Below are 23,372 nucleotides of genomic sequence, written 5' to 3'. Positions count from 1 at the left end.
AAACACTAATAAAATATAAAAAAGGAAACTATAATGCGGGGAAAAGTTTTGATAAATAACTATTACTTGATCACTTTTATTATAGTAAATTAAATTAATTGCTTTATAGTTTTAAATGACACAGTAAGCGTGTTTTGAATGAGTGCCATTATTATTTTAATGGAAAGTGAACATTATTTTGTAATATCAATTGTACATTATAGTTATAAAACGTATTATTAAGAGTTGTTTTAATAAGATAATTTTGGCCCTATAGCGTACGTTGTAAAGTAGTGCCTGTGAGTTAAATATGATAAATTATTAAGTAGTATACGAATGTAGTATATTATTTAGTTTGTTAATCAAACGGTTTGGTTTATTTAGATTAAATCTAGTAATTAAAATCGGACCCACTTCCCACTAATAAATTGACTTGATATCTTATGGAAATAAAACCTCTTGATGTTCAATTTTAGAATTAACTTAAATAAAAGATATATCTTCCTTTGTAAATTGTTAATGCTTAAAATAACTAAGCGTACAGCGAGTACACTTAAAACCTACGAGTTTTCGTATTTGTTTTTAAATTTGATAAATTTTCACATACCATACCATCTTGTTTTTTATAATAATATGCCTAACCTAAGATTTTGATGTTGAAATAAGCGAATAGAAATATTTTAAAGCCATTTGGAACTTATTTGTAAAATTTATTTGTTAGTTAGCTAGCTAGTACTTTACATGGACAATGTGAAATCAATAGAATATTTAAGCAGTTTTGTCATCATCCACGCCGTGCACTGTTTTCTTTAACAAAAGATTTTGAGTATTGTAACCGAGTACTTAATTATACTTTAGTGAAATCGAATATAAACAATTGTAGTTATTTAATGTGTAGTACGCACATTAATGAAGATATAATGTGTTAAATTAATAATTTTGTGATATAGCATTTTACTACAGATGTGATAGAGTTTATAAGAATTTAATATATGTACATGATATGATACATTTTTTTTTCACAACACCTTACCGTTTGCAATTGCAATCCATTATCTATTATAACCAGAGAGTTTATCATAGCGTTAAATCTTTATTTAGAATTTACCCTCTAACGTTTACTTGCAACCGAAAGTAACATTTGTGTGCGCCTACTTTTATTACATAGCAAATTGTACAGTTTGCAAATAATAATTTTTCAACAGGCAATTTACTTCCAATTTCATGTAATGAAATACAATCTGTAACAGTTTGCGGAACGTACTACTTGTAACACGTATTTTTTGTAATAAAGAAGATGTATGCAGCCCTACAGCAATAAAAATGTATGACCTAGCAAAATCCTCAATTTCAAATATGCAACGTGGCTTATATTGACGGTCGTAATTCCCAGAGTAAAATATTGCTCGAGGAATAACGTAAGAAGTAAGTATTTCTCCATGAAAGCTGTTAAAATTACTGTTTGAATATTATTTTATAGATTCCAAATTTAGCTCTGTAAAAAATCGAAAAGGCAAATCTACAGACGACAAAAGAAAAAGCACATTGAAAGAGCTAAGGGAAAGTGGAATAGCTTTGTATCGTTATATTGTTATTATTATCTTTGTTACCTTCTTCTAAAAATACAACTGTCTAGTTTTTTAAATATACTTCTATAAATAAAAATAAACTGAATGGTGGCCGTCTTTAGCATCGATAACGATAATAGAACTTAATTAAGAACTTGAAGCTCGCTTCCCAAAGCGTCCATTTGACGAGCTTCATGAGTTTAGATTTAATCCGTTTATGAGATCATCGTAGCCTCGATACTAGGAGCATACTAATCCATCACTTAACCTTGTATAGAATATATTATGCAAATACTAAACCGACATTGTGTACGTTTTATGTTGGAACACGTCGCGGTTATATAATTAATTGTCTTTATTATTTAATGAATGAAACACAGAATGAATGTTATGTATTTAAAATGCGCTCAAAAGTAACCTAAAAAAACCAATTTCAAACAAAATGCACTCAAAAGTAACATAAAAAAAAATTTCAAACAAAATGCACTAAAAAGAAACAAAATAATGTCATGAAAACTCTCTAAACTCTAGTAGTTAGTAGTAGGGGCTCAGTTTTCCGCAACTCCACGACAAGCGCGTATTTTGCGTGTCTCTAAACTCTAAAGAAAGTTCTCTTCTTTCTTGTAACATGTCTATATTGTATAATTATTGTTATTTCGCAGTCGGTGTCGGCCGAAGTAAATAGGTGACATTTTATATTTGAGATGTATTAGACATACTTACGTTTATGTCTCTACTTAGGCCGAAACCGACTCCAAAATAACAATAATTATACAATATAGACATGTTACAAGAAAGAAGAGAACTTTCTTTAGAGTTTAGAGACACGCAAAATACGCGCTTGTCGTGGAGTTGCGGAAAACTGAGCCCCTACTACTAACTACTAGAGTTTAGAGAGTTTTCATGACATTATTTTGTTTCTTTTTAGTGCATTTTGTTTGAAATTTTTTTTTATGTTACTTTTGAGTGCATTTTGTTTGAAATTGGTTTTTTTAGGTTACTTTTGAGCGCATTTTGTTTGAAATTTTTTTTATGTTTCTTTTGAGTGCATTTTGTTTGAAATTGGTTTTTTTAGGTTACTGTTGAGTGCATTTTGTTTGAGATTGTTTTTTTTTGAAGTCGGCTATTTTTTTTCTTAAAATTTTTGTTTTATTTCACAATTTTTAGTGAATTTGAAGTTCAATTACAAATTTCCTTAATACGTATAAGGACATAAATAAGACAAATAAAGAAAAGGACTTTCCTATTTAATATGTGTGTACTTCAATTCAAAAACTAATTTAGAATGCAGCAGATAACCACTTATCCTTTAAACAATGAAATAATTATCAAAATCGGTATACAAATTGAAAATTAACGAACTAATACATCGTAGCGTGCCTTTAATTTTGTCCAGCCGCGCGCCGCAGTAGCATTTTTCGAATGCGCGTAGTTTTTAATAATTTAATATCTTCCAAACTATTGATCAGAATTACATAGTTTAAAGGCTAATGTAATCTGCATTTAATACTCTAGCCATCAAACATATTTATTTGGATAAGGATTCATATCGAATATAATATAATAGCGCCGTAAGCTTACGACGCTGTTTTTCGTGTGCATTTTAATCGAAGTTTGTTCACAATAACATGGTTTTTGTGAGACATCCATAGATGATAGATATATGCCACCTAAGACTTGTATTTAGAAAATTTAAGGATCTATAATTACTCCATACATCATTTTTATGTAGGTCATATAGTTTGACCTAAGTAAGCCCAGAAAATAAAATTGTGCTTTTCGTTTAGCATTTTTCGTTTCTGCGTAATATTATTCTTACGATATCTCCTAAACTATTAGACAGAATGATATAGTTTCAATTGCAAATATAATCTACATTAAATTCTCTTGATAATGAACATGTTTATTTACATAACGGTTAATACTGAACTCGAATAATAGCGTCGGAAATAGGGCATGAATTTAATTGATGTTTCTGAAGAAAAAAATGGTTATTGTGAGAAAACTATAAAAGATAGATATATGCTATCGCGGACTTTTATTTAGCACATTTAAAGAGCTACAATTCGTCCATACATTATTTTTATGTAGGTCCTATAGTTTAGCCTACGTAAGCGCTGAAAGCAAAATTGTCCCTAACTTTCGCAACAAATTTTGAAGCTAAATTCAAAATCTACTAGTCTTCTAGTTATTTAAAAAAAAAAACAAAAAATTGGGACCTACCTGCAAGCACTTCCTATCGATTAAAACAATTTTTATCAAAATCGGACCACCAGGGGCGGAGATTCGCGGTAACACACATAAAAAAAAAAAAAAATACAGTCGAATTGATAACCTCCTTCTTTTTGAAGTCGGCTAAAAATGTAAAATAATATATTTTTAGGAATAACAAATATTAATATTTGCATAAAACTTTCCACATTTTTTTTAAACTTAGACGCAATAAACATGTATCGAGAGATTTTCAAAATCAACGTGGGAGTAGAAAACTGAATAACTGAGTTGTTTTCATTGAAGTAATTATAATAGTCATTATTAACGAAAACCTAAGTGTACTACTTCTATGCATTATTTTGTTTATTAAACTGCGTAGTTTACTCAGTCTGGAGTTGGTAGAGTGAAATATCAAAAGGCATCATGCATTGCCAAATTTTGTTACATGAGAGAGAAGAAAAATATAACTAAAGGCTAGTAGAAAAGAGAAAAACATAAAATAATGCCTCTATAACTCTGTTTTTCTATACTTTGAGCAGTGAACCTTTATTATTATTAACTTATATTTCTTAAAATTATATCGATGTTCAACAACATGGACTTACGTATAAATAATTCTGCACACAGTATCTAAACATAGCTTCATTATAAGTAACGACCTTTCATTTAAAATGCGATCGATGAACGAACTCCATCGCCTGCATGCAAATACTGCAATAATCCAGGGTAAGGTTTAAAATCATTTTCCTACTTTGTGGTTAATCGATACTACTGTTTGGGTTCCATATTTCATTTTTTTTAATAAAAACATTTATTGGCTTTGGATCAAAATGTTTTCATTTTCTAGTTAACTTAGTTTAATTATGTTTTATAACTTAATTTTAAATGTAAATATTGTCAATCAAATAGTGATACGATAATTACAAACTTCGAAAACAGTAAAAAATTATTGCAAGCAACATACCGAACTTCATTAAGATTAAGTTGAAAAGCAGAAGCAGATTACATTGCTGCGATAGCTAACATTTTAACATTCTAAAAAAAGTTGTTATGCTAAAGGACTGATGGTCTAAATCAAAAAATTTAAACGTTTGCGTGCAGTCCAACCATTATTAGACTTACACTCCAGTCGCAATGCACCATCAAAAGGTTCATGCTTTGGCATAAACTGCAAAATATTTACATTTGACATGTTGGAATATAAGTTATTTAAAAAAACGGAACAGACATAGCAGATTTATGTCATTCCGTCTCAAATTCTAATTTGAAAAGGCACTTTATTTTATTTATTTACTAAGACAACTACTAAGCTACTAGATATATAGAAATACTTAAGTCTTTTAAACTTAATACCACATTCGTATGCTGTCAGTAAAGCACACTGCGAATGCAATATGTGGAGAACTGTCTAAGAGAAATTCACTTAACATGCAATTTCATGTATATGCATGCTCTGTCTGTTGCTAAGAAATTCCGAAAAAGATATAAAATACATAAACATAAACAACTTAGTTCAATTATATTTATTTAAATATATAACTTCAAACTTTCGTGGTTTTAGCCTAATCGTGGTAAGAATTCCGTGTCTTACGAACAGTATATATTTATTTCAATATTTTAATTAACAGTAGCAGGATAATTATTAATTATTATTGAACATAAGCGAAAAGTTTCCTGATTCATAGTGAACAACATTTAAATCTTACTTCTTACTAATATTATAAATGCGAAAGGTTAGATGGATGCATCGATGGATAATTGTTCGAAGGTATCTCCGGAATAGCTCGACGGATCTTGATGAATTTTATCACAGATTTAGAACATAGTCTGGAAGAACTAGTAGGCTACTTATTTGTTTCTTATTCTACGCGGACGGAGTCGCGGTCGTCGGCTATTTATTTAATAAAATAAAATGGGACTGAAGATTCAATATTTTTTCCTCATATATAAGAGTACAGTTGGATATTAAGCTACACTTTAATATGACGTCTATCTTAATTTAGCTTAAGTGATTCAATTATTCCCTTGACCTAGTTCACATTGTTAAAATGAACGACTGTAAAACGAAGTGTTTTTATTTGTTTACGCATACGGACCATCGCCTCTTGACTTATGGTAGTGACAAAAACATGTGGGAATGTTTAAAACAAACTGATGCAACAATTGATTTGACCGTGACCGTTTTATTTAAATTTTTAATTACACTTTTGTTTTGTCTTATTACTTGTTCAAGTTCTTTGGACCAGAGCGCTGGCTTATATAGACGGATCTTATGTTCTTAGGTAACTATTTTCCGAAGTAACTTACGCCTGTTTGTAGATAAGCGTAATTTTCCTTAAATGCACTCGCTAATTTTTCTAAAACTCTAGATTCTGCTTTTTGGCTAATCAAAAATTGCTACGCGTATATTAATTGTTGAATTTTGCGTTCACTGAATTGTGATATGAAGTGTTACTTACTTACTGTGTCAATTATTTCACTTTGACAAAAAGTAAAAAAAACCGAATTCGTTTAAAGTATTTTTTTTTTCTTCTACAGTTGGATTAGCATTTTGTTTTTTATTCCGCACGTAAAGCTTTTTGGTTATTTCCGCACGTTCTATAACACTTATTTTTTCACGCATAAAAAGCTTTTGAATAAAAATTTTGAATCGGAAAAAAACTTTTAATTTGGACATTAAAATTAGAGCTACTAAGGCTATTAAGCAAATTTTCTAACAATTGAAGTTGCTATTCAACCTGCAATGTATTATTTAAACACTTCAACCGTCGCCCTTCACCCACAATACCGCATTATGCATAAGTCTAGGTTTGCATGTTATTGAACTTTGCGTAATCATCGCATATTTTGTGTTTCAAGCGTTAATGATAAGTGACATATGTAGAAAGATATTATTTGCATGTCTGAATAACTGTTCAGAAGTATAAATATGTAAGTTTGACAGCAAAACAAGGTAAATTAGGGTGTAAATTTTATTTTTGTGATCAGTTAAATCATTCTTAGTCTTCGTTCAGGAATAAATTTTATATTATATAATTTTTTTTAGTCTAGGAATATAGGTGTAAGAGACTGTTTATTAAATTATTTAAAAAACAAGAAAAAATATATACTTCATTTCCTACTTATAATGGATTTGAATGGAACTGTCGTTCCAATTTAAAAGATTATTTCGATCAATCCACAAAAATCAAATCAAAAACAACATCTGGGATATAAAGAAGTGTTTTTTTTTTTTTTAATAAAAAATTGATAGTCAATTTAAAGTCAGGGATAGAAACGTACGGACTTTTGAATACATAATTAGATTAAGATGACCGTAAAAGCTTGTTATTTTTTTTAATGAGCAGTTTTAACGTTATCTGTAAAGATATATAACATTGGTATTTTCCACATAAATTTGCATTTTATTATGTCTGTTTCATTAGGTTATCAGATGTTGCGTTCATTTCGGTGTCGACGTTTTTACGTGTATACTAAGAATTTATTAAACTTTTACTTGCAACGGTTGGCAACATGATGTTTTATGCAAATGTTTTGTGCAATTTTTTGTTGTGTTTTTTTTTACAAATGTGCGAACTGACTGTTGATTTATAATTTTCGTAGTGTCGCAATTCAATTACGCGTAACCTAAGTAGGTATTTTTAATTGCATAAAAAGTAACTTTTCTCAGATAGTTCTATGACATGAATAACTATTTATTACCCTGTTTTCAAAAATAAAAAGTCCATCTTTATCATTAACTTACTAATTAATTATTAAAAGTCTGTTGTTGAAAGTCTTAAAATAGGTTATGATAAAATTTCGTTACCCTAGTAATAAATATGTTGGCACGACATTGAACCGTGCGGTATTGTTAACCAAACATAAACTGATAATGTCTTAGTTTATGACATCAGGGATGTCATATGTCATACTAAATCATTGAAACGATAAATAACAATTTTGCCGTCTTTGGGTAATAAAATTTTCTTGGAATTGATAAGCGGTACTCACAGATTGATTACAACGAAGTCTGTATTTTAGGGGCCTTCGTATACAATGCAACATATATCGATAGAATTGCGATGCGCGCGCTCCGTACACACAACGTTGAATAGTCGACTCATGTTATCTATTCGGGCAGTACAGCCATAGCGACTAAATATCATCAACTGTATACATTTGCTCTGTCACTTTTCTCACAAAAATCTTAACAAAAAGGTTGTGAACGACTGACTTTGGCGATGACAGAAAGAAATGTCGGCGACGCCCGTTATTTACGAACCTCAACCATGACATTGTATTGCGTAAGTTATTTACAACTAAAATCGTCTGGTTACGAAGATTTACGTTGCCTTGTGTAGGAAATGTCTAAATTTTAAACATATTTCCATTCAAACACAGTACGTACAGAAACTTTAAATTTCGTTTGAAATGCTAAATATAATAAAATTTACATAGTTTTGTACAGTCAGCTTCATAAATATAGTGGCAGTCATGATATCCAAATACATAGGAACACCTAAAGTCATCAATTATATAAGTACAACCAAAGTCATCAAATTAATTGAAGCATCCACTCTGCTCAAAAACATCGAAGCGTTCACATCGTCATATATATGAGTACATTCAAAGTGCCCATAATTATAGTAACAGACATAGCGTCAATAGTAACGAAGCATCGAAAGTATGCAAAAATACCGTAACATTTGACAAAATTGAACTCTATCTCTATTTACTTAAGATACACTTTGAAATATACTACATCTGTTAAATTCATTTGACGCCTTGTATCAACATAATAGGTTGTCTAATAAGTTCGTTCCGATTTTCAATAGGTATGTTAGAATAGACCAGAATATATTATAATTATTGAAAACATATGACATGTTTAATAACACATACATACTAAAAGAGGATAACTTCAGCCATATTTTGACAAATGATAGGACACGATTCGTTCTTTTCTATCAGTTTTATAAAAACGGATTGACTTAATTTTTGCCGAAATACATAAGACGTTTTGCTATAAAATCGAACAAATATAATTTAAAAGACGTATGCCAAAACTTAAGGGCCTTTAAAATTTCCCTTAAAAATGGGCACGAACTTATCGGACAACCCAACATTTTTCTTCTTATTATTATGACGTTTAAAATTTATAAATTTACGATACATGGCAGATACCTGATCCATATATATATAAGAAAGTCGTGTTAGTTACACTGTTTATAACTCAAGTTCGGTCGAACTGATTTAGCTGAAAATTGATGGGGAGGTAGCTTAGAACTAGGAGATGGACATAGGTACTTTTTATCTTGTGAGCATTTTTTTTATTCCGCGCGGACGAAGTCGCGGGTAAAAGCTAGTAAGTTATATCAAATTTTACTCTGTCACAGTATGTGCTAGTTTCAGTGTTTTACTATTTTCGCCGCAGTACGTAAGTTCAATGGTTCGAATCCCAGGCTTACAAGGTTTTTATTTTTCAATATTATCAATCACATATAGAGCTTGATTTTTTTTAATGAAAAGGAAAAATCTGGTAATGTACTTAGAAATTTTTTTTTCTTAACAAAAACAATTTTAAATTTTTATTTTTGGGGTATTAAATATTAAAATAAAATTAATAACGATTAGGTTCGGCCATCTCGGAATAAAGCGAGTGGGCGGAGAGTGTTTTCACTTGTCATTGCGGTCATTGAAATTGAATTCTACTCGTATATCCATATCCTTGAAATACACTTTGAAAGTATACAACTTCTGTTAAATTATTTGACAATTTGTATCAAAATATTTTTCTCTTCCTGTTAGGTATCTTCAGTCCGGTTGTAGTAGAATTTTCCAAGCATATATTTTATTACACGTATTCGATGTCGCCTGTGAGATAGTCCGCGCGGAATTAAATGACGAAACTTACAATAACAAACGTGAACAATAAAAAAACATGCTAATGATGTCTCGGTTAAAAAAAAGGACAAGGAATATTGTGGTTCCTTAATTTTTAAAGATGTCGAATAGTAACCAATAATTGTTGCGATAAAGTTCAATTTTATATAACGCTTTGATAATAAAATTAAAAACCTTAAAAAATGTAAAAATAAATAAAGTTCGGGATTCGAATCGCCAAAACTGCGCATTACAGCGAACAGTTAAGCCGTAAGGCCAAACTGGCATATATGGTGACAAATTAAAATTTGATATTGCTTATCTATCTAGTATCTGTCATGCGGGACGTAAATTTGTAGTAAATAGCAAAAAAATGTTTTGATATAAAATGTCAAATTAATGTGACAGAAGTAGTATATTTCAAAGTGTATCTCAAGTAAATAAAGATAGAGTTCAATTTTGTCTAATGTTACGGTATTTTTGCATACTTTCGATGCTTCGTTACTATTGACGCTATGTCTGTAACTATAATTATGGGCACTTTGAATGTACTCATATATATGACGATGTGAACGCTCCGGTGTTTTTGAGTAGAGTGGATGCTTCAATTAATTTGATGACTTTGGTTGTACTTATATAATTGATGACTTTAGGTGTTCCTATATATTTGGATATCTTGACTGCCACTATATTTATGAAGCTGACTGTACCTTCAGTAAATTTTATATTGTTGAAAATATTTGTTTGTTAACTTTTGTTTATATTAAAATAATTTACTAGGTACTTACTAATATTATAAATGCGAATATTTGGATGAATGGATGTTTGTTTGAAGGTATCTCCGGAACGGCTCAACACATATTATGAAATTTGGCATAGATGTAGAGCATTATCTGGAAGAACTCATAGACTACTAATAAAGTTTTTTTTAATTCTGCGTGGACGGTGTCGCGAGCGACAGCTAGTTTAATCATACAACTAAGTGTAGATAAATGTTAACAAAAAATCGGTAATGACTTGACAAACTGGCAACTTGTTAAATAGTACCTTTAACCTTGAGGAGGAACGTTTGAAACAAATGAAAAAAAAAAAACTAAAATCAGTACTGCGTATTTATCTAAACACCAGTTTGGTTTATCGTCTATGTTATTTTGTAAGCCGTATTTTACAAATGTTTTATACAATATACAAAGTTATTTCTAGTTACATTGAAGAATGAATATGCTTGACTTTAAAACAAGTTGATTGGACATTTCTATGAAAAATATATATCACGCGTTGGAGTTATAATTTAAAATCACTAGATTGAGTCCGAACGTCGTATCCACTGAGTTCTCTTGACGTTTGACCTTTAAAATAAATTGTTGAACAATTAAAATTCTAACGATACACAGTATCAGTGGCTTGTATTTACAGGCAGATCAAGTTTGTCCGCTGTTGCTGAGGTCATAGACCCCGTATATTAATCGAGATTCGCAACGTTTTGCAACAGAACAAATCATATTTAAACAATTGGATTCGGTACTTTTTTATTCCCTAGAAATCTCAAACAAGATACTTAATTACTTATTGGTCATTTAGCATAAAGTTTGCTCGAGTATCTAACTCATTCTCTCGTAAAAAGAAATATTTATAGTACATGATATCGAATAATTCCTACTATGGACCTCCATTTGGCGTGATTTTGGCACACCTTTTCCACATTCATACATACATAATATTAAAGTAGTTGAATTAATAATGCTTCATTATAAACAATACTAAAATCAGTCTGTAACTAATCTCAGTTCATGCCTGAGTGCGCATTGAGCTATCAAACTACAATAATAATGTGGTCAAACATTCGCTCATTGTTAATAATTAAATATTGACTAAAGCCAGCTACACACCTTCAGTTTAATGTAGGCAACTTTGTTACTGACTAAGCAGTTTTCAGTTTTACCTACACATGTACGTTTTAACTGACCAGTTTGACTGTGCAGTCAAAACTGAAGGTGTGTTGCTGGCTTAAAAGACTATCAATCTCAATTGCAATTGCCAAGCATTCGCGTACACGAACAATCTTTTTTGTTAACATTCCTAATTAAACGGTATGTTGAGACATACAGACAATATCAGCAATTTTGATAGTAATTATTACTTTTAAACGAATGAAAAACATATTTACTATAACATTTATGATGATGATAGATCGAAAACTAAGATATTTAGTTAATAATACAGATGTCAAAGTTACGTAAAAATAATTTTACCCTTCGAAATTACGCGGTCGCAACGACATGGAATTAGGTTTGGTTTTATGTATTACGTACCTTGTGCGTAGAAAAGAGTCGCATGGACTTCAATTTAGTAAATGGTAAATTGTATGTAATAAAACTGAATTTGTTTTTCAATATAATGTAATAAATTGATTTGCGAAATTCATAAAATGAAATGGATTAATTAATTAAGAAACGGCTTAACTCACGTTTGATCGTCCGGTGACGGCACCGACTAGTTTCGGACCCATCGGGGGTCCATCTTCAGGGCGAGTGTTTAATCCGAAGACACTAGTCGGTGCCGTCACCGGACGATCAAACGCGAGTTAAGCCGTTTCTTAATTAATTAATTATGATGTCTCACGAAAGTTTAAACAATTTAATGAAATGGATTTTCATTCAAATATAGTATTTCATATTCAGTCTCAAACCTGGCATAGATAGAGACGCTGCATGTGCCTTGTTAAGGCTTACCTCGGTAATGAAAACTTTACTTTCTATTAGTACTTTATTATGTAAATTGCAAATATAAGCTATGTGTACCTTAAATAATTCAAATTCTTAATGCAAACGTTAATCAGGACAGTGCAATACAAAAATGTGCCAGATATCGATAACAGACTTATTAATGCTTAGATCGTTTAACAGAATTCTTATTTACACATTAAAAGTTAAAATATGTTTTACTCTATGAAGCTCCATTTGTACTATGTACTATTTCTATATATTTACTGTTAAAGAACACACTGATAAATACATAATTAAATTTCCCATTTAATTGTATTGCTCAAGTAATTAAACAATGCTCACGTTTTTTATTATTTGTAAGTGACATAAGTTGACGATAATATTGTAGCGGAGAACGTTTTTTTAAATGAAAATGAAAACAATTTTTCAACTAAGATAATTAAAGACAACATTCCTTCTTTAGTTGGTAGGGGCGTATAAGGACGGGCTATACTTTAGCAACGGATTAGCGGTTGGTAGAGCAACGCAATATTTGAAAAACAGATACAATCATACATAAGTCAGTATAATTTTCCATTGATATCACAAAACCAACAACCTATACCCCCATATAGATTTCACACGAATGATTTCGCCGACTGCATAACAGGTATCACCAGTTCACACACGCCGGCTCTAAAGCCAATCCATTCAAGGCCGACAACCTCATGTTGGGCTTTGGCGCCTAACGTTACGGTCTATGACAATATTCGCCATGTGGCCAACGGCGACGCTCGTATAATGCGTACGAGCAAACATATGAATTAACGATAAAATTTATACCGTGTATTGGCTGTCGTTTGCGAATAGTGCCGCGCAATTGACGCGTGTGATTTAGTGATTTTTTTTTGTTTTTATTGCTATTTACAATATAACGAATAAAATAAAAATATAGTGTTTATTGACGGTTTTTTCGAATAAGGTAATTATGAAGATATTCTTATCGATTATCGGATACACTTGAAGTTGAGTGTCAAAATAGTGGAAGCGCATTTGCGCCTTTCATGTATGGTGACAGAAAATTGATATTATATTTAATGTTATTTCATTTATCATTCTACGTATGATAAGTATTTCAAACACTTTTAATTTTTATGTTTCAACTTCATCTGTCAAAACACAATTATATTTATTAAAAGAAAATTAGTACCTTGAAAAATTCTAGTATTTTAAAGAAACCTTTAATATTAGTAAAATATAGCAACCAAAAGCTTGGAACGCTATAGACTAAGCATTATAGGTATCGTAGGCGGTTCAATTCTCAGGCACCAAACAATTCGTTTAAATTAGTAAATAATTTTTTTGCATAAATAACAAAATTTAAAGCCGGCTGCGAACCAATTTGTACTTTACAAAATATTGTGCTGAAAAAACAACTAAAATAAATCACATTCTTATTTTAAATTTTAAATTATATATGTCTTATACTTATATAAAAAAAGAGTTCAACAATTTTGCAAAATGCTGTCATACCTACTTTAACACCATCAACATCAGCGTTCTTAAAGACGGGTATTACTTGTGATAATCCTTCAAATAATTCAATTGTTTATTCAAAAATTAACAAAGCTTTAGAATTTACATTTATACTGAGATTACGTCACGCAAAACGATGGCATCACTGACATAGATGGGTTCAACAAATGGTTTCATGGTTCGCATTAACATTTTATTGCTTTTGGGTATTGCTGCTTCATAAATTAGCAACTCTGTAATTAAGATCGTTGGTAGGGAGTTTATATAACTGTTTCATACATTTATTGGGTAAATTATAATTTATTTAAAGTTAAGTTAGATAGACCTTTACTTATTACTCGAATTTCACTATTCGAATCTTAACACTTTCAGTGACTATAATTTTCACTTATTAGTCGTTGGCACAGAAAGTGTTGAATAAACTCAACCTATTAATCAAACGTTAACCTATTAATATCATCCAACTAAATAGATGATTGTTTTAATCCTAAAACAACAATTTATTTCAGCAATTTACTTTGATGACTTGAACAGATACATTCAACATGATCAACTTCTGAATATGATAAGATAAATTGTTTATCATTTTATTTATATTGAGAAATAGTCACGAACATTCTAGAAATAGACTAGAGCTATAGATATCGTGTATTGTAAAGATGAACCATAAATAATGAACATAGCAACTACTCTATCTACAAAATTACTACCAAATTGTTTATGAAATCATTTTAAATGATCTTCCAACAGTGGCTAAATAAAACTAAATTTAAATATAATAATAAAATAAACTACAGAAAATGTTGTTTGTTATCTTTACTTTCAGGTACTAAATACAAAATAGTTTGAGTCAGAAATGGAAGATATGAATGTTGTGCAAGCGCACAACTTACTTGGACAGAAAACACAAATCCCAACGAAAACAAAAGACAACGCGTTAACGAAGACACTTCGATCATGTAAGTGTAATATTGGGATTACACACATCTACCTAATCCTCTATTAAAAATTGATTTTTGTAACGATTGTAAAAGCAGTATTATTAACTACTGGTAATGACTAATATATTATGATAAATATAATTATTCCAGTAAATAAATTTTAATAAACATGAATAACACAAATGTACAAAGCTGTACTAAAACGTGTTATTATAAATCATGAGCATGGTATAAAAAACAACATCAAAAAATAAATGTATGCTTGTTGTTGATGTAATAATTTTGGGTACATAAATCACAGAAAAGGATTTATTAATATCGGCATATGTATAAACTAAAAACAAAATCTCTAGTTAAAATTAAAAACATTTCATTGGATAATAATTATATTTATAATAATATATAACGAGGCAGACTCTTAAATTTTCTTAAGAACACTTCATTTGATATATCTGAAGATTTTGTTAAGGTACCTGTCTATCTATATATAAAAGAAAGTCGTGTTAGTTACACTATTTATAACTCAAGATCGCTTAGAACAAGGACTTAGAACAAGCTTAGAACAAGGAGACGGACATAAGAATTTTTTATCTTGTGTGCATTTTTTTTTATTCCGCGCGGACGGAGTCGCGGGTAAAAGCTAGTTTAAAATAGATGCCAGTGCACAGTTTTCAAACGAGACCATTATGTTATCTAACAAAATCTATGATAAGATAGCCTAATATTTTCATTCCCTTCAAGGCCCTTCAACCTTAATGATTACGTTATAAGGATGAAATTCGAATGGACAATAATATTAACACCAAAAATCACCTGGTACTTTCAAGTTCTTGATATTTGCATATTGCGTTGTAAAGGTGTCTGTCTCGTTATTATTCTACATTGGTTGCGTACACACAGATAAATGAGCGGCTTATTTTAAATCAATAGGAATGTAAGAATTTATAATCTGTTAGCGTTTACTTCCATGTTAACCATAGACATACTAATGACACAGATTATTTCTGGTGCGAATAATAGCACTATTGAAACTATTTATTAAACTTATCTTACAATTATAAATGCGAAAATTTGAAAAAATTCTATACGAGATATGTTCAAAGCGCAATCATTCTTTTTTTTCAGGTTGTGTGATACCACAAAGGTATATATTAGGTGTAATGGGACTCCTTGGTGTGTGCAATGCATACACGATGCGAGTTTGTCTAAATTTAGCAATAACACAGATGGTCAATCACACCAAAAGTGCTGGATCCCATTTCGATCCTGACGCATGTCCTGACGACGTAGTTGTTGGTAACGCGACAGCGGTTTTGCGACCGGTAAGATTTTTTATAGTTTTACTAGTTCATTAAATCAAAAGCTTTTAATAAATCCTATAAAATTAACTATGAATATTAAGCAAAAAATGGTAAATGCATAAATATTATAAATGTGTTATCTGAGGATACCTATTTTACTAACTTTTTCTTTTGCTCCATGTGGCGATATATTTGTCTAAACATTATTTTATCTGTAAAAATTTAACTTATTTTCTACACATTAGTGAATTTAATGGAATATAATACGGTTTACTAATTTTCCACATAATTTATAAACTTTTTGGATGACCACTATTAGCTTTTGGAAGAATGAAGTGTGTAGGCGGAGTTGTCACGTATCGTTCACACTTAATATGTATAACTGGAAATAGCTGTGAAGAAATAAATACGTTAACGTTTTGGTAAAATACAGTTTCTAGTTATTGTGTTAACTTACGTCTTAACCTTGCTAAATAACGTTGATGCGATGATAACCTTTATTCTCTCAATATGATGACCTTAAATTGAGAAGTCTTTGATTTTACTTTTTTTTTAATATTACTTGCTTACAGTTTCGTTTTATAAATTATCATGTATTGTAATAATTACCTAAGGAAAACAATTTAAATAAAAAAAACTAAAGAGGTTTAGTATATTGTACACGTTATTTCTATAGTTTCTAAGGCTCACTTTCAAATAACTCGGCATCTGTCACTACCTAATTAAGATGTTTTAAAGTAACTTCGAAGTAAATGGCTATTTGAATCAATTTTTATATATACTTGACATAATTTCTAAAACAGAAACAAGACCAACAAAACCTTTGGAAGTAAACTAAAAGCGCTGATGGCAAGTAAGAAATTTCTCAATTTAAATCTAAAATTACTGTATGTTTGGTGCCAGAAACTAACCTAATTTTATAACGGTGCTCAAATTAATCTTTGTCAATAGGATATTAGAAGAGGTACTTAGAAGAGATAACTATCTAAATGTATAAAACAATTTTACAATGCAATAACTTATTCATCTTAAACAAATTTCTATGCTTTCGCCATAAATGGATTACGATCGCTGAATACAAAGAAATTGCATAGCCATAAATTTTCTCTATTGCCTTTCAGTATGCCACATTCGAATGGGACGAGAAAACTCAAGGGCTTATTCTGAGTGGTTTCTACTACGGGTACGCGGCTACTCAGGTCCCCGGAGGTTACTTGGCTGAACGATTCGGTGGGAAATGGACCCTCGGCGTTGGTCTGTTGAGCACAGCCTTATTCACGTTCCTGACCCCAATAGTTATCAGAGCTGGTGGAGCAACGTGGCTCTTCATACTTCGTGTTCTACAAGGAATGGGAGAGGTATTTTACAAATATACGTGAATGAAAACATTTACATTAGGATTGACAAAAATATTTTGTTGCATTCAATGCAAATGTCGTACAAAACCAACATAACACCAATAGTGTTCATAGATACGACATAATAATGTAACTAAGTCACGAGTTTGCAGCGAGATACTTAAAAACCATCTAAAATGCTTGCGATCAGATATTTAGTACCAGAAAAAGGATTTATCTCATTAAAAAGATCGTAGACGTAATATTTTATATAACAATATTAAACATTTAATTCGCAGGGCCCGACGATGCCGGCTCTAATGATAATGTTAGCGCGATGGGTGCCTCCCCATGAGCGCTCGTTCCAAGGTGCATTGGTATTCGGTGGTGCGCAGATAGGCAATATATTCGGCTCTTTCATGTCCGGCATATTGCTTGCTGATGGCAAAGATTGGGCTTATGTCTTCTACTTCTTCGGTGGATTCGGTATATTTTGGTTCACGTTATGGGTAATTATTTCTCTTTATAAATAACTAGCTGTCGCCCGTGACTCCGTCCACGCGTAATTAAAAAAAAAACTTAATAAGGATCATATGTGTTTTTCCAGACTATGTTCTACATCTGTGCCAAATTTCTTAAAGATCCGTCGAGCCATTCCGGAGATACCTTCTAACAAAAATCCATCCATCCATCCATCTAAACATTCGCATTTATAATATTAGTAAGACTAATCAAGCTGCTTATTAGTAATCTAGTCATAACTAATTCAATTACATAATAAAATAATTGAACCAAAATTTTCGTAACAGGGAGAGTCCTTGATCTCATGTTAAAGTGGCTACTATATTACGTACTTCAATCAAATAATGTTTTATGGTGGTGTTTTAATAAAGCAAATGACTAATTCAAGAGTATGGACTAAGATATAATTATCTTAGTAATGTACTTTGATAAACAGTATTGCACGGTAACAATTAAGATACAACCTACGTCAATTCTCAAGTACATTTAAAGAAAATAAGATTACTTCAATCAATTCTTGTGTAACAGAATTTCTCAAGATAAACGAATAATATAGTATAGATAAACACCAACGAGCTCGCTAAGGTATTACCATCTTTAGAAATTGATCTTATTTGAGTACCATAAAATGTAAAAACGACGCTTTTACAATTTCAGAGTCTATTATGCTACAGCACGCCGAACACCCATCCGTACATATCTAAGAAGGAGTTAAATTACCTGAACAAGAACGTTACGACGGCTGAGAATAAGACCGCAAAGGATCCGGTTCCGTGGAAGGCGATATTGAGATCCGCGCCAGTCTGGGCGTTAGTGTGGGCGGCTGTGAGTTGTTCACTTTTATTGCTGCATACCATTTGCTTTTTAAGTTGCCGTTTAGTTTTATTATTATGCTCAGTTGTTAGAGTATCTTGTTATAACGCTAGACTTAGATTCGGATCCCAAAGACAGAAAGCAAACTTGTAAAAATGCAATGGATGATTTAAGGTGAAAGTTGAGTGGATTTTATACGCCTAGCTAACATTCTATTTTCACAACGATGTATTAATAGAATAATATTTAAGGATAGACTGAAGTACCAAGGCAAGTAGACAAGAAACTCTTTATAGTATTATTTTCTCTTCCTACCCACGTTCTTAACAAAATAATCGAAAACATGTTTACTTTACGCATACAATTAATATTACGACAAATTCAAGGCCTTCTGCTTCGTTGTACATTATCTAATCACCGTGAAGGAACTCTATGTAAATATTTATATGCAAATGCATAGTTAACAGTCCATTTAAATTTATTGTTTCGTATTACGACCTGATGATTTAAAAACACGTTTAGTTTCGTTTTAATATCAGTTCATCATTTTTAATTGTAAATGAAAGAGACACCAATTTGGCCGTGGAGGCGACGCATAGGGAGGGGAAAATCTTCTTTGTCGATCAAAATTAAGCAAAGTATCTGCAATTGCGGATGTCTATGGCCAGCGGTTGCTTCCCTATTTTGGTGAATTCAAGTGGCTGGTTACTCGCCTGCTACTTTATTATACAAAAAAAAAAACTGACAGACACGATAGAAATAATTCCGTAAATGAAATTAGTTTAATTAGTATGTTTAAAAGGCTTAAAATGTTTGTATATGTAGGTATATAACCGTCTAATCAATGTTACGTAAACAACATCCGACTCTGAGGCTCTGAGTCCTTGAGCAACACGTTGTATTCAACAAGATGGACGGCCCGACGGCAGACGCTGCGTAATGCGCTGTGGGCGTAGTTATTCAATTTCGCATACTTTTGTTAGAACGAATAATTTGTTACTGTTGAAACAAAAACAAAATCTGTTATTGAAATATTAATAATTTTTGCTAATTGATTTGCAGTTCTGATTAATAAAACAAATAAAAATTTAGTTTAATAAATCGTGTAATCAAAGAAAAAAAAAACAATCGCGTAACTCAAATGAACTCAGTCAAAAATCGAGGCCTTAAATAGGAGAATACACGAAAGACGTTCATTCTCACGCAGTTCTGTATATGTTTTTACTAGCTGTCGCCCGTGACTCCGTCCGCTCGGAATAAGTAACCTATGTGTTCTCCAGACTATGTTCTACATCTGTGCCAAATTTCATCAAGATCCATTGAACCGTTCCGGAGATATCTTCAAACAAACATCCATCTAAACATTCGCATTTATAATATTACTAAGATTTTACTTCTTTCTTTACGAATTATGATCAAGTACTTAACATATTGGATATGATTGCAGGTTGGTCATGACTGGGGTTATTATACAATGGTGACAGATTTGCCAAAATACTCTCACGACGTGCTGAAATTCAACATAGCGACTACTGGCACCTTGACAGCTCTACCGTACATTGCCATGTGGATCAGCTCCTTCTTATTCGGATTTATATGTGATTTATTCATCAAGAAGGGATGGCACACAATTAAAACTGGCAGAATTATTCATACGACCGTAGGTGAGTTAATACTACAGTTAGCTCTAAAACTCTTAACCGTATGCTATGACTCAAAAGTTCCCATTTTTGGTATTAAAGTCATAAAAACTGGCCAACGATGTCTAGGTGTAAGATCCACAATATCATATTTGTGCGTTTCAACGTATTTATAAAAATCATTTTTAGACTACGAATTTTCGTTACGTAGACCAATAATAACTTATATTTATTTTGTAGCCGCCACTGGTCCTGCGATTTGCATAATCTTAGCTTCGTACTCGGGATGCGATCGCACTGCTGCCATGGTTTACTTTATCTTATCAATGGCACTGATGGGTGGTTTCTACAGCGGTATGAAGGTAATAATATTTATCAATAAAATTTAACGTTCAATAATAGTTATTATCCGATAAAGAAATCTACCATAAAAGATTAGTACTGTTATACAAACTTGAGGTTCAAGGCGAAGAAATTTTTTTGGTTACTTTTTGGTTGACAAGTCAACTGATATGACTAAGGCAACAGCTAATGGAATTTGTATAATTCGTGTTGAACCTCATTTATCAATAGAAACAAGCAATAAATCTATATATATAAAAGAAAGTTGTGTTAGTTACACCACTTATAACTCAAGAACGGCTGAATCGATTTGACTGAAAATTGGTGAGCAGGTAGCTTAGAACCAGGAATAGGACATAGGATAATTTTTACCCCGTTTTCTTTTTTTTTTTTTTTTTTATTCCGCGCGGACGGAGTCGCGGGTAAAAGCTAGTAAATGATATAAAAACACCAAACTGTAAATATCTTCAGATTAAGTTAACATGTGAACATTTTGTTTTTATAAGGTAAATGCATTGGATTTGGCGCCAAATTATGCTGGAACTCTGACATCACTGGTAAACACGACGTCTACCTTTGCGGGTATTGTGACTCCGTATCTAATTGGATTGTTGACACCTGACGTGAGTATTGGTATTCATTAAAACATAAATGTATATAAGGAAGTAAAGATTCATAAATGGCTTTAGCTACTTATACGTTTTTATATTTATGGCTATTACATAAGGGAGATAAATACAAAAAAAAAAATGGATTATCAGACTTTGGCTATGTATACCATACACGTATATTACTTTTTAGAATGGAGTCTACGATGTATACAAAATGGTACTTGTTTGCTACCGACCTTTGCACTACTAACGATTATTAAAGCCATTTAAGGGATTTTTTTGAATGTGCTCTATAATATTAATCTTTTTGTTCACAGTCAACACTGGTGCAGTGGCGTACAGCATTTTGGGTATGTTTCGTGGTACTGGTGGGCACAAACGTCGTGTACTGCATCTGGGCAGACGGTCAACAGCAGTGGTGGGACGACGTGCGACAATACGGTTACCCTGAGGGTTGGAAACACGGCCCATTGATACGAGAAGAGAATCCTGAACAACCGGAATCCGTCAAATTAACCAGCAGAAATGATGGATGACAACGTTGCGATGTTTTGCCGAATCTGATCAACAAATACTTAATCGAATATTATTCCCGACGTTTGATTTGGCACGTTGAGAACAAGAGTACTCTTCTGTCCGAAGTGCCTACTCAGGCGCTGCTAATATACTCAAAAATTAATCACTTGAATCTTCCTTAACCCTCCGAATACACACCCAATACGAAAGCTTCTATATGAATTTAGAATACGCATATTGTGAATGTGATTCTGTAGAATGTAAGTAAAGTACATTTTTAAACAATGATTCTTAATTAAAGAATTACAGTGGCAAATATTTCTTTTATATATATTATTCGTTTAGAAATATAATTTTTTATATATTTGTAATGTTACAATTTATGTATATTTAAATGTTACATTCCATTTTATAAAATAGCCAGGGGCAATAATGTAACTCTGTAGCACTGAAACTTGCAGACTCAAATACGTAGCATTGTTGGTACGGCCCAAACTTTTAATTGAAAAAATTTTTGTTCGTATTTTGCCCCGCTATACAAAATTTGATATTCTTAAGAGTGTATGCATTTTAACACATACATACAGATTATATTAAATAACATAATATATGGAACTACATAGCAGAACTATATATCTAGGTTTACATCAGTATACCAGTGTAGCTAGTCAGTGTTTAAAATGCATAATACCTAAACGGTACAAAAGTTTACTTAAATATTCGTATATCATTGTTATTGTGTAAATAAGTTGTAAAATGTTTATAAACAATTTTATTTTAGTACAATAATAAATATATTTTTACTGAAAGATTTATTTTATTAAACTTTATCAGTCGTAGATATTACGAAGAATTGATAAAAAAACAAATGAATGATTACTTTTTTATTTATCTGCGAAGAAAGTTTATTCGAACTCAAACCTGTTTATTATAGTACTTCATTTATTCCTAAATGTCAACTAAAGATTGTAGATAATATAAAACGGGTCAGATTAATAATGTATGTAGTTCAAGATTGCTATTAAGTTATAATAACGGAGTAGACTAATCATTAGTACGATAAGCAAATCATGTTAAAGTTGTCGCAACTACAGAAATATCTGGAGCAAATAGATTTCGTAATGACTATAAAATATGTTCGATGCGCGAAGATACGTTATAGGCATTTATTTTTCAATTTAAACGAAAGAATTAGCTTTTATATTGTTGAGATTTTATATGGAGAAACCTCCTCTACCGTCCCCAGAACATGTTACAAACATATATTTATATAATATATTACAGCGTGATCAATTTTTACATGCGCTTTTTTTATAAAAACAGTTATAAATTCCAAACTATTTAATAATCATAAAGAAAACAATTACTGAATTAAAAAAAAGATTCAACTATAATATTGTTAACATTTAATAGAAATGTATAGAAATTTATATAAAATAACATGTAATATACAACGTTAATATATCTTTGTATAAATAGTTG

The 23,372-nt window shown here is 31.2% G+C and overlaps 1 protein-coding gene across 1 annotated transcript; it reads left to right on the top strand.

The window, feature by feature from the left end:
* The first annotated feature begins 13,089 nt into the window (after positions 1-13,089).
* On the top strand, positions 13,090-22,197 carry LOC106718211 (putative inorganic phosphate cotransporter). The gene is made up of 10 exons (XM_014512236.2): positions 13,090-13,313; positions 14,694-14,826; positions 15,934-16,130; positions 17,231-17,467; positions 17,746-17,955; positions 18,626-18,793; positions 20,229-20,445; positions 20,662-20,783; positions 21,270-21,386; positions 21,692-22,197. The coding sequence occupies exons 2-10, from the start codon at positions 14,724-14,726 to the stop codon at positions 21,908-21,910; spliced, it is 1,590 nt and encodes a 529-aa protein (XP_014367722.2). The 5' UTR covers positions 13,090-13,313; positions 14,694-14,723; the 3' UTR covers positions 21,911-22,197.
* The last annotated feature ends 1,175 nt before the right edge of the window (positions 22,198-23,372 follow it).

Source organism: Papilio machaon, chromosome 10 (assembly GCF_912999745.1).
Source record: "Papilio machaon chromosome 10, ilPapMach1.1, whole genome shotgun sequence".
Classification (NCBI taxonomy): Eukaryota; Metazoa; Arthropoda; class Insecta; order Lepidoptera; family Papilionidae; genus Papilio; species Papilio machaon.
This window is presented reverse-complemented; position numbering and strand designations above follow the sequence as displayed.